Source organism: Ursus arctos, unplaced genomic scaffold (assembly GCF_023065955.2).
Source record: "Ursus arctos isolate Adak ecotype North America unplaced genomic scaffold, UrsArc2.0 scaffold_1, whole genome shotgun sequence".
Taxonomy (NCBI): Eukaryota; Metazoa; Chordata; class Mammalia; order Carnivora; family Ursidae; genus Ursus; species Ursus arctos.
Window position 1 is genome coordinate 82,555,066 of NW_026622763.1, and position 20,240 is coordinate 82,575,305.

At 37.5% G+C, this 20,240-nt stretch overlaps 1 protein-coding gene across 1 annotated transcript in view; it reads left to right on the forward strand.

Moving 5' to 3' along the window:
• The first annotated feature begins 2,040 nt into the window (after positions 1-2,040).
• PTH2R (parathyroid hormone 2 receptor) overlaps positions 2,041-20,240 on the forward strand; it is a 55,920-nt gene continuing 37,720 nt past the window's right edge. The window contains exons 1-4 of the mRNA XM_026492054.4: positions 2,041-2,140; positions 8,768-8,878; positions 8,990-9,111; positions 17,458-17,555. Of these exons, the coding sequence (XP_026347839.3) occupies positions 9,034-9,111; positions 17,458-17,555 (176 nt within the window). The 5' untranslated portion in view covers positions 2,041-2,140; positions 8,768-8,878; positions 8,990-9,033. The remainder of the gene's footprint in view (positions 2,141-8,767; positions 8,879-8,989; positions 9,112-17,457; positions 17,556-20,240) is intronic.

Here is a 20,240-nt window from a genome sequence, read left to right on the forward strand (position 1 = left end):
GAGATTAGATCATAAAAGGCATGGTGGGTTTCTCCTTGCTTTCTCTCTGGAATCACTCATCTGTGGGAAGCCAGTTGTCATGTTGTAAAGACACTCAGGCACCCGTATGGAGAGAACTGTGTGGTGAGGAACTAACATTTCCTCTCATCAGACACTGAGGAACTGAAGCCCTCTGCCAATAGCTGTGTGAGTTCACCATCTCAGAAGTGGATTCTCTAGTCCCAGTCGAGTCTAGGTGACAGCATCTGTAGCTGAAGTCTTAACTGAAACCTCATAAGAGACTGAGCCCAGAACCACCCAGCTAAGCCTCTCTCAAGTTGTGAGATAATTAATGTTTATTGTTTTAAGCCACAGAGTTTTGGGTAAATTTGTTATATAGCTAGAGATGATGAATACAGACTTTTTCTACTTAAAATTCTGTTCTTTTGGAATCACTCTTTATACCAAATGAATTGTATCATGTTAGATGAAGCATGACTTTGTTATTGAGTTTTCTGGAAATTCGTTGTGGTTTAAAGAGATGTATAAGGGTGCCATGTTGGCAGAGGTGGATTTTGATGACTTTGTAATATGTCAACTTGGCTATGTTAAAATGTATTTCCCAGAATTCCCATTCCCTTTATGTTTCTGGTTAGGGTGACACACAAGACATTTTTTTCATGGGCACTGGAGGGCAGAAGTGAAGCAGAAGCCATTTTGTTTTTTACACTCAGATGGTCAAAGCAGGTACTTTCATATCTCACATACACTGTTGCTTATCTGTTGGCTCATCTCACTGGGGAGGGCTAGTAGCCAGGCCTGCAGCTGCTCCATCTTTTCCTGAGTCCTCCTTTAACTTCTCTGATTCCTGAGCTAAGTGTGTGTTTAGGCCCCTGATAAAGAATGTCAGCTTCTGCTGGACACTTACAACATGAGGGCTGGAGGCTCCAAGAATTCACATGCATTTTAGTGTGTCTTCATGGTTTCTAGCACAGGCTCATGGTTCCAGCTTGTTCTTACTCTCCCTCTCTTTACACCCATCTTCTGTTTTTGACTTCCTGACCTATAGATTTCTAGCTACTGTGTCAGACAAAAACCAAAAACCAAAAACCAAAAGACCTTCTGGAGATTGTTTAACCACCTCCCACAATACTTTAGTCAAATTCATGTAACAAGTACTTATTCTATCTCTATCTCTACCTGTATTTTTCTATAATCTATCTTTTTAAAAAAATAATTTATTTATGTATTTGAGAGAGAGAGAATGAGAAGGGTAAGGGGCAGAAGGAGAAACAGACCCCCTGCTGAGCAGGGAGCCCAATACGGGGCTCTATATGGGGCTTGATCCCTGGACTCCGGGATCATGACCTGAGCTGAAGGCAGATGCTTAATCGACTGAGCCACCCAGGTGCCCCTCTACAGTCTATCTCAGTCTCTTACTAGTTCTGTTTCTTTGATTGCATCTTGACTAATAGAATGGTGTTCATCATTATCTTGTACCTTCAAATATGTTGGTTCTCAAACCCATTAAAGTTAGTGCAAGAACCACAAAGCGTTCCTGTGAAACATGGGGGTTACCAGTCGCCACCTTCGGAAATAAATTCTGATTCACCGAATCTGATGTGTAGCCTAAGGAGCTACATTTTATATGAGTGTCAGATTCAGGTGGTCCAAGCACCATGCTTTGAACAAACAAAATATGACTATTCTGTCATATTTAAAATAAAATATATTTCATTGAAATGAAGGTTTTCCAAAGTAGAATTTCCTCTCCATCACTGGTGGTATTAAAGTCAAATCTAGGTGAACTCGTTCAATAAGAATTCATTATTCACTTTTATGTTAGAAGCACCTTCCAAGGTGGGACTGGGTATCAAAGTGTCTAGTGAAAGAGATCTAGTAGAAAGTTCGATTCAGATAAAAGACTATTTCAGATAGCTGGATATCAAAACTTGAATTTTCAACTGTATTAGAAGGTAGATAATGAAAGATTATATCATGGTTTAAAAAAGAGGTCATGGGAATACTTTTCTGTTTGTATTTTGTTCATTTCCACAGCTGGATTCTGATGGCACCGTCACAATTGAGGAGCAGATTGTCCTTGTGCTGAAAGCTAAAGTGCAGTGTGAACTCAACATCACATCGCAGCTCCAGGAAGGAGGTAAAGGTGCTAAAAATTATGTCTTCTTGTGTCCCTACCATACCCCAGTTCTCAAAAAGACTCAAATTCCCCTGGGAAGTCATAATAGGGTGTTCATTACATGTTTCCATGTGGAGGGGCAAGTAGCAGAATCATGCTCTTTTCATTTCTTTAACCACAAGCTCTTCCCTCCCTATGGACAGAACGACTTGCCCAATTTTTGAGTTTCAGAACAGCAGCTGGGCACGTGCACATTGGTCTCTCTCTCAGGCTTCTCTTTGGGGTCTGTTTGCTTGCAGAGAGCATGCATCCTGGTTTACCCTTAACCAGGTAGTGAGCTTGGAGGGGCAGGCTCTGTTCTTGTGCGTATCGCTTGCGGTTTTAGGTACTATAATAAATATCAGAAGAACAAAAAAGCATGAACCGAGGCCCTGTTCTCAAAAAAATTTTTCTTAATAATAAAATGATTATTTAATTTCCATATGCCTGACTCTCTATGTAATTTCTCAACTAGTTCCACAGTCAAGTGGGGAACTAGAAAAACAAAGCAGCAACACTACAGGTGAGCTTGTGGTGGCTCTGGTGCTCTTGGGGTGGCTCTACTGTTGTAACTACACAGAAACCTGTGGCTTGTGCTCCTTGGGGCCTGGTGATGACCCACAGTTCTTATTCGGACCATTGAGTCTTATTGGACTCTTTGGAGTAGTAGGTAAATTATAATGTTTTATATGGGAAAATGCCTTGTCTTGATAGTTGAGTATAATTAAGGAATTTTTTTTTAAAGGGAGGTGCTATTTACTGAGCTTTCCTAAATTCCCAACAGTCTGAAGGCAGCAGATAATGTCTTTAAAGCTATGCGTTACTAAAATTAACAACTCAGGAAACAACAGATATTGGTGAGAATGTGGAGAAAGGGGAACCCTCTTACACTGTTGGTGGGAATGCAAGCTGGTGCAGACATTCTGGAAAACAGCATGCAGTTTCCTCAAAAAGTTGAATAGAGGTACCCTACGATCCAGCAATTGCACTATCTAGGTATTTACCCTAAGGATACAAACGTAGTGATCCAAAGGGGCACCTGCACCCCAATGTTTATAGCAGCAATGTTCACAATGGACAAACTATGGAAGAGCCCAGATGTTCATGACAAATGAATGGATAAAGAAGAAATGGTGTGTGTGTGTGTGTGTGTGTGTGTGTGTGTGTGTATAATGGAATATTACTCAGCCATCAAAAAGAATGAAATCTTGCCATTTGCAGTGACATGGATGGAACTAGAGAGTATCATGCTAAACAAAATAAGAGAGAGACAAATACCAAATGATTTCACTCATATGTGGAATTTAAGAAACAAAACAGATGAATATAGGGGAAGGGAAGGAAAAATAAGATGAAATCAGAGAGGGAGGCAAACTGTAGAGACTCTTAACTCTAGAAAACAAACTGATTGTTGCTGGAGAGGAGGTGGGGGGAGATGGGGTAATTAGGTAATGGGCATTAAGAAGGGCACTTGATGTAATGAACACTAGGTGTTATATGGAATTGATGAATCAGTAAATTCTACCACTGGAACTAATAACACGGTATATGTTAACTAAATTGAATTTAAATAAAAAATTAAAAAAAAAAAAAAGCTATGCCCTAGCTTTTGGGTGGCTCAGTTGGTTAAGCTTCAGACTTTTGATTTCAGCTCAGTTAATGATCTCAGGGTTGTGAGATTGAGCTTTGCACTGGGTCTTTCTCTGCCCTTCCCCCTGCCTCTTCCTCCCTAAAAAAAAAAAAAAAAAAAAAAAAAGAAAAAAAGAAAGCTCTACTCTATAATGAAATATCAGGTTTGATCTACTTCATTCTAATCTCCAAATACTTAATTTTTTTCCAAATATTTAATTTAAGAACATTTAAAGTTTATAAGTTCTCCTTCTTGAATAATACAAGCAATTTGAAATACTTTACTTCCAAATGATATGCTATTATCATATAATTTTATATTAATGAAGTCATAGTTTTATCTGAATTATACATTATAATTTTTCTTCAGGATGAAATGTATCTTTTTGTAAGATTTCTTTATGCTAGAACTTGCTTGCGGTAAACACTCTCAGTGTTTTTTTTGTCCAAAAAACGTGTTTATTTCAGTCTCAATCTTCAAAGATACTTTTTCTGGACATATGATCCTTGGTTGAGAATTACTTACTTTTAGCACCTGAGTATTATTCATTTTTACTCTAGCTTCCATTGTGATTGATGACAAGTCAGTTTTCAGTCTTTGTTGATGATCAGTTTTTTCTCTCTGGCTCCTTTTAAGAGCTTTTCTTTGCATTTGATGTTCTGCAGTTTTATTCTGCATCCAGGTAGAGATTCATTTGATTTCTGAAGTCTGAGGATCTGTCTTTAGTCATTAGTGAGAGTGGTTTGCTATTTTGTCTTTGAAGCTTTGCTCTCCCTCATCCTCATAGCCTTTCCATCTGGAACACTAATTAGGCAAATGTAGGACTTTCTCACCCTACCCTTTGTGTCTTCACAAAATAAATCAGATGAAATAAATATGGCAAAATATTAGCAAGTGTCAATTCCTGGTGCTGTATATGTATATAATACTTCATGAAAAAATTTGTAATAAAAAGAAAATACAAATTTCCCTCATGTCTATGAAAGTGAAGGAAGTATAAATGCAAATACCTAGCTATGAAATGATTCAAGTAGTTAAAAACAAAACCCAAAATATTATTCATCCTGGTTTGACTTCACAAATATATGGTTACACTCTATTGTGGGTAACTATAGAACTGAAAAGAGACAAAGTTGGCGTTTCCAAATTTTAGACTGTTCTGTGTGAGAATCATGGTTTGACAAGTGTCACTAATGAGTAGTTTGTCCTGGCACACACAAAAGATGACAAAGAATGTAATTAATAGTGTTAATTTATGAAGAGAGATTGGTAGATCACCAGGCAATTAATTAGTTTCTTGGTAACTGATGAAAGTATTTACTCACATAGGATGTGAACTGATGTTCAAAGAGTAGATGTTAATTAAGATCTCTGTGTTAGCTGTGTGAGGCCATGGCCTCCCCGATCCTTTCAACTTTTGTGAATATTTATTATTCTCTTTATCAAAGAGCCACTAGAGAGATGAACGCAATCTACAGAAACATTATTTTTGAGGAATGTTGGTTTTACGAATTTTGGGGAGTGTGTGTGTATGTGTGTGGGGTGGTATCTTGTAGGGAACTAGAAAACTGTCTCCTTTAGAGCATGAGGAAAATATCAGCAGATTTGTCTCCATAGTAGTTTAAAAACTACATAATCATAGAATAAATGGTCATTGGGTTTTAAACTTGTATGAAGACCTTATTCCATCATGTAACTAACTCTTGCCTGAAAATATCACGATACTGCAGCATACATTTTATCTTACCATCTATCTATCTATCTATCTATCTATCTATCTATCTATCTATCTATCTCATCTATCTATCTATCTATCTATCTATCTATCTATCTATCTCATCTATCTATCTATCTCATCTATCTATCTATCTATCTATCTATGAGAGAGAGAGAGAGTGCAAGCAGTGGGAGGTACAGAGGAAGAGGGAGAGAGAGAAACCCAAGCAGGCTCCACGCTCAGTGCGGAGCCCTGCACAGGGCTCAGTCTCACAACCCTCAGGTCATAACCGGAGTCAAAATCAAGAGTTGGGTGCTTAACTGACTGAGCCACCCAGACACCCTTGCAGGATACATTGTAGAGGGACAAGTAGTTATCAGAACACAAGAATGTGTGTCCAGGTCCAATTTTTGTAGATTGCACAATAGATATCTGGTAAAGGATGGACAGTACAGATAAATGAAGATGCATGACTTGTTAAAGGCAAAGTGAATGGATGTGAAGCCATATGGAATGGTAGCAAGATACAGAGGAGTGTCTAGGGTAAAGTTGGTGAAAGAGGTTGATTCATTGCACTCTGTTTGAACAAGAAGGAAAAAACAAAACACAGGTAATGGTGGAAAGAAGCCAGTGAAGCTGTGCACCAGAAGCAAGAGCCAGTGTGATGGGTTCCTGGGCTACTTGTGATATGTAAAGCACACGCTTATTATGTGAGCAAAGTGAGGCTGTTTCCAGGAAAACGTTCTCTTCTATAAGAACAGTGTGGGCGAGGGAAGACATTTTCTTTTTCTTATTGCTTCAGCAATCCCCAAAGCAAATCAAGTTATTTGTTTCTATGTGGTATGGAGGACACTAAGAAGTTAATTTCATGTTTATGCTGAATTCTTTTCTGTACAGATCAGGGTTTGCATGACTATTCAAAACTGAACAAACAACTTGACATCATGAACATCTGCTAGAACAAAATTCCTCAGCTCCAGTAGTGTAATTGGTTAACTAAAAAATTGAGAGAGCTATAATAGATAGGACTTGTGGTAGCAGAATCAGGGTCCCCCAAAATGTCCATACCCTAATACCTGGTGTTATGCCTGTGTATGCTTCGTTACATGGCACAGGACACTGCAGGTGGGATTACAGTTACGGGCCTTAAAATAGGGAGATTATTCTGGATTATCTGAATAGGCCCAAGGTAATCTCTTGATGCCTTCAAAGTTCCAGAGGAAGGTGGACGAATCAGTAATGGAGAAGGAGAGAGGAGGAGAGATTTGAAACGTGAGAAGGGTCGACTTGCCTTGCTGATTTTGAAGATGGAGGGAGGGAGTCATGAACCATGGAATACAAGTGATTTCTAAAAGTTGATCGCCAGCAAGGAAATGGGGACCTCAGTCCCAGCTGACCTCACTGGACTTCTGACTTACAGAGATAGTGAGATAATAAGTTGGGTTACTTGAAGCCCTTACGTTTGCGGGAATTTGTTATGGTAGCAATAGAAAAATGAACAGAAGACTCGTTAAAAGTAATCTCATTTTGAAACAGAGGATATGCTCTCTTCTTGGAAGTTCAGTACACAACTAATGGAGACCAGTCCTGAAGAACACACGTGTTGACTCTGCATATTTGTTAAGCCCTTGCCAAGTGCTGGGTGGCCAAGGCATGGAAGAAAGCAGACAGAACTCCCCACCTTCAGGGTCCCTGTGGTTTAAGAAACCAATAATAAAATAACACTTACTATTGGAAGGCGATGAGAGCTCAGGTAGAAAGTACAGAAGGGAAGGGGATAAGGAGTTTTGAAGGGAACTGTAAGTGGGGAAAGTTTACTCAGAAGTGACCTGTGAGTGAAAGTCTATAGGGTAGAGGGGAAGAAGCCTAAGGCCATCTGGTGAACGCACTGAACTGAAGGCAGAGCTAGGAGAACCTAAGCAGAACTGAGGTCAGGGAGATAAGTATTGGGGAAAGCGGATCTTGCAGGGCTTTCAGACTTTGTGAAGACTTGGCTTTTGCTGGGTGTGAGATGGGAAGCCTTTGGAAGACTTTGGCTTATTGTGTGAATGCATGAAAGGAGAGCATGAGCGGAACCTGGAAGACCAGATGTATCTTTCAGTGAAAACTTTCTTCAATTTATGTGTAAAAAACTATTAACAGCATTTTGAATTCACTAGCTAATTTAAAAAATTTCCACCTTTAAATTCTCTTCAGGTTGAGAGATGGGTATCATAATATTTAAGAGTGAGCCATTATGCTGTCTGCAATTTACTTTAAAATACCACAGCAAAAAATAAATTAGAGGAAATAAATATGGTAAAATATTAGCAAGTGTCAATTCTAGGTGATGTGTGTGAATGTGTTTATATATGTAAGATATTCTGCTTTATTTATGAAAAAATTTTTGTAAAAAAATTTTCCTCATGTCTATGAAAGAAAATGAAATGTAAATGCAAATACCTAGTTATAAATGATTCAAGTAGTTGAAAACAAAACCCAAAATATCATTCATCCCGGTTCAACTTCACAAATGTATGGTTACACTGTGTTATAGTTACATTATATTATCAGTTCAGATATAGGACTGAAAAGAGACAAAGTTGGAGGTTCCAAAGTCCAGATTGTTCTGTGTAAATATCATGGTTTGACAAGCTTGGACCATGGGTGTGGCAATGGAGGTTTTGAGAAGTGCTAGGGTTCTGGATGCATTTTGTCCGTTCAATACCCCCCACTCCAAATCTTTATACTTGATTCTTGAGGAGAGTAAAGCTTGTGAGAATTTTGTTTGAGATGAGTGTTAGACTCAAATTACTAGAATTATTGGTAGAAAGAAAAGAATTATTGGTAAAAAGGCAAACTCAAATCTTGGAGCTTACCTGGGAAGCTCAATCTGTTTCACATATCATATTTTTAACAGCAATTTTTAAAAATCTAAGGTAAAAAATGGAGCTACAACTGTGATAGAATTTTACTGCCATTGTTCACAATGAATTCCAGTGTTTCTTATGTATTATTTGCTATAACTCACTCATAGTGGAATCAACAAAATATTTTTAATTTATGCAAATCAAATGTTCTTATTAATGGACCTTTAATGAGGCTAGGTGGATGAATCCTAGGACATTTGCATTGTATCGACCCCATTCTAGTTTCAACAACTACCAGTTTGTCTTACATTTTGCTACAGGTGGAAACCTGAAATTTTGTATTTTGAGCGCATTTACTGTCTGGTTCTAACTGCATTTTTGTTTATTTGTTTTTTAATTTTTTTCTTTATTAGAGGGAAATTGTTACCCAGAATGGGATGGACTCATTTGTTGGCCCAGAGGAACAGTGGGGAAACTGTTGGCTGTCCCATGCCCTCCTTATATTTATGACTTCAATCATAAAGGTATTGCATTTTTCTGAAATGATTAATTTGGAATAGAAATATACTTTTTTTCCCCCTAATGAAAGCCAAGAGAATTGAGCAATCTCAATGTTTTTCTTCATGTCTTTATAGGAGTTGCTTTCCGACACTGTAACCCCAATGGAACATGGGATTTTATGTACAGTTTAAATAAAACATGGGCTAATTATTCAGACTGCCTTCGCTCTACGCAGCCAGATAGCAGCATAGGAAAGGTAATGATAACTTTTGTGTTCGTGAACACCACAGGGAAAATGGGATAATATTTTTATGCATTTCTTGATTGCCAACTATTATATATAAAAACCCCTTTATTCTAGGACACAAATGTTCTAAAAGATAAAAGCAAGGTTGGAATCTTTTTAGCTATCCAGTTAAGGAATGGTGTAAGACCGGACACATTCTGGTACTTTCTTTAGGTTAGAGTTATCTAGCTAAGATATATGCGTATATACTTACAAATCTGTGTCAGCGAGTATTATGTTGTGGTATATTATGTTTACATTATATCATTAAGCTATGTTACATTATATTTTGCTTAAAAATCGAAATAGGTAGTCAGCAACATGATTTATGATGTCTTGTTACCTATGAATGGCTACATCTCATTTCACTCTGTATTCCTAAAGGAGATTTGTGTTTTAAAGATATATTTGTCATTTCCTAAGATCGGCCAGTAGGTGATTTCATTAGTATAGGAAAGATTAGGGTTGTAGAATGAAGGAGAAGCAAGGGGCACCCCACAGGTCTTTCAGACGGCACCTTAATTTTACACGTGAGTAAACTCAGAACCAGAGTTTAGGTGTTAGAGTGACCCAGCTCACTGATGACAGGATCTAAAGCTGAATCCTGATCTCCAAATTCCTCATCAGTGCTATTTGCAGTATGGCAATCACATGTAAACGTTGGAAACTTCTAGATAGTCACTTTCAAGTGATACGTGGTGCTTTAAGTCATGCTTAAATTCCTATCACTCAGACCTCGTGAGTAAAATGCATGATGATATATGCATATGATGTTAGGGGTTAATATGATAGATGGATGTATAAATGGCTTTTATGGGGGCCCTGAGAACAGTCTTTCATGCATAAACTCTACCAGCATTAGACATTTTTCTTTATGCTTGAATTTGGGGGGGAGGGGGAAGTAGGGAGAGCAGTAAGGGAAGCAATGAGTTGAAGAAGATTACTTTGATTTTGCACTAATAGTCAGGACTTCTTTTCTTCTTCTTCTTCTTTTTTTAAGATTTTAAAAATTTATTTATTTGAGAGAGAGTAAGAGCAGAGGGAGGGGCAGAGGGAGAAGCAGACTCCCTGCTGAGCAGGGACCCCCCCTCCCACCCCCGCCATGTGGGGCGCAAGCCCAGGACCCCGGGATCATGACCTGAGCCAAAGGCAGATGCTTAAGTGACTGAGCCACCCAAGTGCCCAGTAATGAAAGTTTTTATAGAAGGAAAAAGAAGTAAAAAAAACAAAAAAGCGTGCATTGAGAGTAAACATCTTTATTGGGGGGAAATAAGACAAAGATTTTGTAAACATCTATCGTCTTGTTCCTTAAATAATTTCCTTATTGTTGACTCGACAAAATGAGACAGTTACTTTTATTTATTTATTTATTTATCAGTGTTCATATATTTAATATTTTTTAAATTAACATGCAATGTATTATTTGTTTTGGGGGTACAGGTCTATGATTCATCAGTTTTATATAATACCCAGTTCTCATTACATCACATACCATTCCCAATGTCCATCACCCAGTTACCCCATCCAGCAACCCTCCCCTCCAGCAACCCTCAGTTTGTTTCCTAAGATTAAGAGTCTCTTAGGATTTGTCTCTCTCTCTGGTTTCGTCTTGTTTTGTTTTTTCCTCTCTTCCCCTATGATCCTCTGCCTTGTTTCTTAAATTCCACGTATTGGTGAGATCATATGATAATTGTCTTTCTCTGATTGACTTATTTTGCTTAGCATAATACCATCCATATCACTACAAATGGCAAGATTTCATTCTTTTTGATGGCTCAGCAATATTCCATTATATATATATATATATATATATATATATATATATATATATATATATATATACCACTTCTTCTTTATCCATTCATCTGTCAATGGACATTTGGGCTCTTTCCATAGTTTGGCTATTGTGGACATTGCTGCTATAAACATTGGGGTGCATGTGCCCCTTCAGATCACTACATTTGTATCCTTTGGGTAAATACCCAGTAGTGCAATTGCTGGCTTGTAGGGTAGCTCTATTCAACTTTTTGAGGAACCTCTATACCGTCCTCCAGAATGGCTGCACCAGCTTGCATTCCCACCAAAGGTGTAGGAGGGTTCCGCTTCTCCACAACCTTGCCAACATCTGTTGTTTTCTGACTTGTAAATTTTAGCCGTTTTGACTGGTGTGAGGTGGTATCTCAGTGTGGTTTTGATTTGTATTTCCCTGATCCTAAGTGATGTTGAGCACTTTTTCATGTGTGTGTCGGCCATTTGGACGTCTTTGCAGAAATGTCTGCTCATGTCTTCTGCCCATTTCTTGGTTGGATTATTCTTTGGGTGTTGAGTTTGATGAGTTCTTTATAGGAGACAGTTACTTTTAGTAAAAAGATGGGAAATAACTCTTCTGATAGGCCATAAGCTTATCAAATTCGTCTAAAGGTTAAATGAACTTCTGGAAAGCGATTTAGCGATGTGTATTAAAAGAACTTTAAAGTGGTCATACCCTTTGAGCTTATACAGTTACTTCTAAGATCCAACTATAAGGATTTGGAATGGGGGGGAATTGAGTCGACAAAATGTTCATTGAACCATTAATTTTTACAGTGACTATTCTGAAGAATTTAGGTTTCCAGTGAAAAACGCTCCAGAGAAGGTTAAATAAACTCATATAAATGCTTTTCGTAAAAAGTCTGTGGCCTTAGAAAATTCTTTTGTGATACAGTTAACAGAAAAAAAAATCAGTTAATAAAGTTGTATGTAAATTGGGAATGTAGATGCTCAGAACAATAGAAAATGCTTCATAGAGATAGAATGAAAAGAAATATATGAAATACAGTGTTTCTTTTTGGTTGCTAGGAATTCAGAAGATCCCCCCCTTTTGTGTTTCACATATTATCCAAATAGTTTCTCTTTTCTTTTCTTCCCTTTTCTTCCCTTTCCTTTCCTTCCTTCCTCTCTTTCTTTCTTTCTTTCTTTCTTTCTTTCTTTCTTTCTCGTTCTTTCTTCTTTTTTTTCTTAGTAGACGCCACACCCAGCTTGGAATGCAACATGGGGCTTGAACTCATGACCCTGAGATCAAGACCTGAGCTGAGACCGATAGTCTGACGCTTAACTGACCGAGCCACCCAGGCGCCCCAAATATTTTCTATAAAAAGATTTCGTATTTTATTAACGGATAAGAATATATAGTAAACGTTTTTTTAGAGGAGCAAGAGGCAAAATCTTTTGCTTTTAGGAAGCAGGAGGTTCTGACAGTAGGAATAGATTGAGTAAGATGCAAAATCAGTATTTTGTAATAACTCCTCAGTGAGCTGAGAATGCCAAGAAGTCTAAATGATCCTAATTCTAGAAGTGGGCAAGACTTTCTTATAAGAGAAGAGACCCATGACTGTTATTTATCCCTGGGTCTATAGCAGAAGAGGAACAACCAGGTCGTAGAAGGGGATAGAAAGAAAAGAGCAAGGCTTTTAAACCAAAAGGATTTTTAAAAAAAGATTATATTTATTTATTTGAGAGAGAGAGAGAACAAGCAAGCTGAGTGGGGGGGGGGAGGGGGTGCAGAGGGAAAGAGAATCCTGAAACAGACTGTGCTGAGTCGGACGCGGGGCTGGACTTGGGGCTGGACACGGGACTGGACCCCAGGACCCTGAGATCATGACCTCAGCCGAAATAAGAGTCTGCCACTTAACCAAATGTGCCACCTAGGTACCTCTTAAACCAACTTTTAACAGACAAAGGTTAGCATAAGGGCTTAGAATCCCAAGTAGTGAGCCCCATGCACAGTGAGCTATCCCCCACCAGCCAGTTTTTTCCCATGGGGCCTTCACTGAGTGTGTGGAGACCATATGCCAAAGGCTGGGGACAGCATAGGTGGGCTAAGAGACATCCCCTGAGATGTGCAAGGTGCTCTCAGAAGGAAAGGTGGCAGTTAGCCAAAGGCATGAGACAGAACAGAGGAGCTGAGAGACGTGCTTTAAGGCACATGGTGCATGATTGCTACAGCCCACATGCCAGAGAAGGGCGGGAAAGCAAAGTAGAATCCCTAGCAACTCAAAAACCTGATGGATGGTTCAACTAGCAGCAGCAGTTCTGCGGCTTGGAAAAGGTCAGGTGGACTAAAATCCGTATAATGGCCACTAGAGGCTGCTAGCGCTAAGATCTCGAGGTCAGCTGAACGAATCTTGATTCGGCTCTCAAAACCTAAAACCAGGATAAAAGGATCACCAAAAACAAAAAGTACAACAAAGCTCAGCTTAGTTTAACAACAGAGTAATGCAGCTTCCTACCCAAGAAGCCTGACGGAGGAAAAGGCCTGCCTTTCCAGGCAGTTGACAACATATACTTTAGTCTCTATTTAATTTTTTCACTTACAGGGCCTGGAATGTGATATGAAATTACAAGGCAGGGACCCAAAATCTGGAGTAAAAATAAGAGCAGAAAAAACCGAATGATCCAGGTATTAGAATTTGCAGATAAGTGCTTAATAATAACTATTATAAATATGTTAGATGATTTGGTGAAAAAGGTACATAAAACAGATGGGGAAATCAGAGCAATAAAAAAAAAAATACCAAAAGGAAATTCTAAAATTGAAATATTCAATTCAAAAATAAAGAATTCATTTGATATGCTCAACAGCATACTGGATACAGCACGATAAAAGATTAATGCCCTTAATGAGAGGTCAATAGAAATTTTCCAATGGAAGCATTAGGAGAAAAAATAAATTAAAATAACAGAAGCATCTGAGACTTGTGAGACAACATATAATTGTCTAACATGTGAAATTAGAGGTAAAGAGAGAGAATTAAATATTTGAGGAGACAATGGCCAAGAATTTTCTAAATTGATGAAATAAATCAACCCATACATTCCAGAAATTTATCATACCAAAGGCAGGATAAACTAAAATAAAATCATACTTAAATACATCATAGTTAAAGTGCTGTAAATCACAGTAAAAAGAAAACTGAAAAGTGGACAGAGAAAAAGGGCACATTAGGGAACAGCAATAAAAAAGATGCCAACCTTTTAGTCAGGAAAGCATGGAGCCTGGAATATAATGGGAGGACATCTTTAAGGTAATAATATGCCTAAAAATAAAGGTAAAATAATGATACTTTTCAGACAGAAAATATATGAGAGAACTCATCTTCATCATACCTTCAGTATAGGAAATGTTCCAGTAGGTTCTCTAGGTCAAAGAGAAATACGCTAGATGGGAACAGGAATAGGTAGGAAGGAATGTGGAGGACCAGAATGGGGATAGATAGATAGATAGATAGATAGATAGATAGATAAAAGTGGCAGACTAAAATAATGAACAAAACTATATTCTTACCTTATTTATTACCGCACTTATATCTTTGTATCTTTATCTATAATTCATTTAAAAGTCTATTGACTGCTTAAAGCAAACATAATAGTCTCTTATTAAGGTTTATAAGTTATGTAGACAAAATCTAAAAGGGCAAGGGCTGGGCAGCAAAATTGAGTATAAATTTGTAAACTTTTATGTAGTTTGTGAAATAGTTCAATATTATTTAAATGGAGGCTCTGATAAGCTCAGGATGCATGATTGCTAAAAAAATAACACCAGCGAAATACTAAGAAATACTTGATTGACACCACCCCCCAAATAAAAGGTAAGGTAGTAGGTACAGAGGAACAAAGATAGGACATCTAGAATGCCAATGCCAATGTGTTATATTTAAGCCCAATCAGAGCAATGATTGTGTTTAATGTAAATGAACTAAACAGTCACTTAAAAGACAGAATGGGTAATAAATGTGTGACTGAAGTATATACTGTCTGCAAGAAATGTACTCTAAAGATACAGATACAGATACAGATAAATGTGAAGGTAATAGATTTGTTGAAATTAAAAGGGTGGATGAGTTCTAATGCCGTGCACACCCCAAGCATGAGAAAGTTGGTGTGGCTAAGTAGGCTGCAAGACAGAGTATTACTAAGGTGGAGGGACATAGCAGGATGGTAAAAGAATCCATGTACGGGGAAGAGATAATGATCCTAAATGGTCCTGCATGTAGGAGCTTCATATTGCATAAAGCAAACATTGTCAAAGCAAAAGGGAGACACGGTCAAATCCCACCATGTTGGAATTTATCAAAATAGCTCAATAATTGGTAAAACAATGAGATGAAAACTTCCATAGGATATCTTTCACACAGTTTGATGAAAATGCCATTTATAGAATACAATCACCAAACACTACACAATTCACATTTTTTTAAATTACACACCAGAGTTTCTTCAAGACTAAACATATGCCGGACTGTAAACAAGAGTCAATAAATCTCAAGATTAAAATCATACAGAGTGTATTTTCTGACCACAAAGGAATTAACTGAAAATCAATTAAAATAAAATACGTGGACAAGTCACAAATTGTTGGAAAATATGTGACCCATGGCAAAAGTTTAAACTGAACTATGAAAGCTGAATATATAAAAAAAGATCGGGGAGACAACAAAGGCAGAGCTTAGAAGGAGGTTTATAGCTTATTATATGATTGATTAGACTATAGCTTAATTATAGCTTAATTAGAAAAGAAGGAAAGTAAACATTCAGTAGTCAAAGGCTCCACATTAAGCTGTACAATATAATACCTAGAACAACCACCGAAAGCACTAAACAAAAAGGGACATCGAAATGGAATTCTACAAAATGTTCGAGTAACCTACAGGGTGGCAAGAAAAATAAAACAGAGAAATGAAAAACAGAACAACAGAAAATAAAAAAATAAAATGATGGACTTAGCCTTAACATATCAATGTTACATTTAAAAAATTATCCAATTATACCAATTAACAGAGATTGAAAAATCTATTAAAAGACATGACCCAAAGGTATGCTGTCTACAACGTTTGAAACATTTTATATATACATAGGTTACATACATACTATGCAATAGTGTTCAGCAATAAAAAAGAACAAACTTGATCTATACAACAGCTTGAATGGCTCTTGAGGTCATTATTGTGAGTGAAAAAAGCAATCTCAAAAGGTCACATATTGTATGATTCCATCTCTATAACACTTATGAAATGGCAAAATTATGGAGGTAGAAAACAGAGCAATGGTTGCTAGGTGTCGGGGATGCTGGGGAAGAGGGGTCTACGAGTGACTGTAAAGGACAGCACAAGGCAGGTCTTCAAGGTGGTATACAATGGTTCTGTATCTCGATTGCAGTGTCAGTTATAAAAATTTACATATGTGATAAGATGACACAGAACTATAAACACACAAATTGCACCATATCAAATTTCTGCCTCTGATATTTAAGTATAATTATGTTCAGATGTAACCATTGGAGAATACTGGGTGAAGGACAAATGGGACATTTTTTTACTATCTTTTTCAGTTCTTGTGAATTTATAATTATTTTTAAAAATTACAAAGAATGGACCATTGATTCATGCAACAATATTGGTGAATACCAAATACAGTATGTTGACAAAAAGAGTGCATACTAAGTATATACTAATTCTAAGAAGTCTAAGAACAGTCAAAAAGTACAAGAAGTACGTGAACAGATGATGCCAACTTGTGATGACAGAAATTGGAACAGTCGTTACCTGCGAGTGAGTGGTGGGTGGTTTTTTGGTTGGCAAGGTGCACAGCAAACGTGGCTTGTCAAAGCCCATCAAAGTGCTCACTTAAGATCTGTACATTTTATTTCATGTAAATTACAGCTCAACAAAAAACTTAAGGAAAACTAGAATAATATTCCAAAAACGACATATTGTTTTTACTAGTTTTCTCTTAACAATAGCCCTGTAATACGTGTTTTGTTTACTTCAACTATCATGTTATGTATACAATTCCAATTAATTAAAATGGACAGCATAGAAATTCACAAAGTAAATACGGCAACATTTAATTTGACCTCACTTAAGCAAGAAATGCCAATTATTATTATTATTACATCTTTAACTCTGACTTGAGGGGTGTCTGGGAGGCTCATTCGGTTAAGCGTCTGCCTTCAGCTCAGGTCACGATCTCAGGGTCCTGGGATGGTGTCCTGCATCGGGCTCCCTGCTCAGTGGGGAGTCTGCTTCTCCCTGTGCCCACCCCCTGGTCGTGCCCCTCTCTCTCACTATCTCCAATAAATAAATAAAATCTTAATATAAACCCAAAAAACAACCCTCGGACTTGAATTTAGGAAATCAAAGAAAGGCCAGATGAATACTCTATGTTATATAAATGTGATAACACACTGCCTGTCTCTAAACAGGAAGAAGCATGATTTGTAAGTTTATCCACATCTACTTGTGAAAAGCTATTTTTCTAATTAAACCTCTTCCCCTTCAGCAAGAATTCTTTGAACGCCTCTCTGTCATGTACACAGTTGGGTATTCTGTCTCCTTTGGTTCCTTGGCTGTGGCTATTCTCATCATTGGTTACTTCAGGTGAGTGAGTCCCAATCCCTTTCTCCGTGATGGACGGGTTCTGGGTCCTATGCATAGAAGACGCAGAGGTCTCACAATTTCTGGCCCAAATACTTTTCCCAGCACAAATTTTTGAATTCAGCCTGGTGTTATAATAGTATTTGGCTTTGAAAATTTATATATCATGAGGAAATTCAAGGTTATTATTGTTGTTTAAAAACTGAAAAAAAAACAACTTTAAAAACATCAAAGGAACATGAAACCATTAAGCCGAGAGCTCGGCACTACGGTGAATTTGTCTGTGAAGTGTGGCAGAGCAGAGCAGAATGGCCTACAAACATTTCTGTTCATGATGCAAAGACTTCATTTTTCCCGAATGATTTTGGTGCCATTGGACAGAAATTCATTTTAAATAATCTCCCAAATGATCTGATATTGTATCTAAAGAGGTCATATTTATTGCTTCTGTTATGGCTTATTTTTTATCCACTGAAACTTTTGCCCAATTCAATTCCATTTAATGTATATCAGTACAAAATTTGGAGCACCAGCGTCGAGATAAAGCGGCGCACGACAGGTACGGGCGATGTGTGCTCACGATGCTTGCGGCTGGTCTGTGATACACGTAGCAGAGAAAACAACTCGTGTGCAGTGTGAGAAGTGGTAGGATTCAGGTGCGGTGTGGTAACTGGGAAGGCAGACAAGGGGGGGAAGTGAGATCTCAAAAGATGCATGACTGTAAATAAGATTTAACCCAAAGAGAACCCTGGGGGACAGAATTCCAAACCCAAGTTTAGATCAAAAGCGTGGAATATTTGAGAATTCGGAGTTTGGGTGCAGATGAGGGATGGGCAGTGAGACTGGAGAGGTAAGCAGGGTTGAGAATGTTCTGAGACCTGTAGGTTATATGAAGAAATTTGAACTTGACCCTAAGAGTGATGAGGAGCCATTGAAGGATTTTAAGCAGAAGAGTGACATGAAAGGTCATTTGTAAGGTGTAGTGTGAGTTGGTGGGAAGCACGTTAGGAAGCCCATTTGGAGGAGGCTGTTAGAGTAACTCAGGACAGGAAGATGGTGGCCTGGCCAAGGGCAGTGGCTTGAGGATAGAAATGGAACGTCTTGAGGTCTATTAATTAAGACAATACAATTTTAAGACTGCAGTGCTAAATTATGCATGGGAAAAGAAATGAGGGCAGATGACATATTTAAAAAACAAAATGTTTTATATTTTATTTCCGATCATCTTACAATCCCCTCTTCCTCGAAACTTCTTGTACCTATTTTCTGCTGTTTTTCTCTTTTGATTTATCACTGTCTAATGTACTATCTGATGTTTTACTTATCTTTTTATTTTATTTATTTTTTTCTTTTCTTTTTATCTTTTATCTCTCCCTCTAGAACGTAAAGCCACATGAGAGCATTTTTTTTTCTCATTGTAGCATTCTTAGTGGTTGTAATGTGCTTGATTATATAGTGGTGCTTAATAAATATTTGTTGAATTAATAAATAAATGACTAGTTTAATATTCCAACTACTTCTTCTAAAACAATTACTCATCTTATGGCAATATAGTTTATATTTCCAAAACTTTTTCTTTATTGATTCACTAGTCTATCTACACAACAAGCGTTTTTCTCTACCATATGATAGACTCTTTTTAGTGTTGATGGAGGACAAGTTAAGATATGTTACAGACTAGAAAAGCAGTACATATGAGAGACTGACTCATTAAATGATTATCAAATAAAATATTGTTAATACTATAATTCAGGTTTTTATAAAGGGTTTTGGGAACACCAAAGAGGCTAAAACTGACTAGATAAGAGAGACTTCCCAGAACATACTGACGTGAACTGATACTGCAATGATGAGAAGGAATTCAGTATATTGCAGATGATGGGAACAGAATGTGCAAAACTCAGAGGCAAGAGGGAACAGGGTAGACTCTGGGAACATAGAACAGTCCCATGCAAATGCAGAATTTGATGCATGGGGTGGAGTGGCCATATGGGAATGACTAGGAAGAAACTAGATTTTGTGGCACTGGGTTTTGCTGGTCTTTGTCAAAGGCTTTGAATTTTATCTTGTAAGGGTAGAGAATAAGGAGCTAATGAAGTTTTTAAAGTAGAAGGGGAACACAGATTTGTGAAATTATGGAGGGGTTCCTCAAAACAGCCTTGTGAAATTGGTTTGGCAGTATTATCTTATTTTACAGACTGAGAAACTGAAGTTCAGTATCCAAGGTCAAAAGGTCATAGGTGGTACGGCCAGAAACAGAACCTTCATCTTCTAATTCCTATCCAGAGTTCATTCCATTATACTAAGGGTGGTTCTGGTTGTTCAGCATAATAGATGAATATTTATGAGAAAAAAAGCCACATAACATTTCAGGAGGATACAGATCACTAAGTAGTAATTCTTCAACTTACATAGTAATTTATCTCTCTATTTAACAAATTCTATATAATACTTTTTATATAATTACTATATAACAGAATGTTACACAAAAATTTCAGAAAGTCTTTTGTTTCACAAAACAAAATAATTTTTTATTAGGATAGTCAATAGTGTTGAGTCTTCTAAAAATCAGTACCTGTTTAGATATGTGATGGCACTATTCGCAGTCAGTAATTTCCACAGATACCTGATAAACTATCTGGTCAAATCCCACTCAGCTGTGAAGACACTCCCCCAAAAGGAACTGAT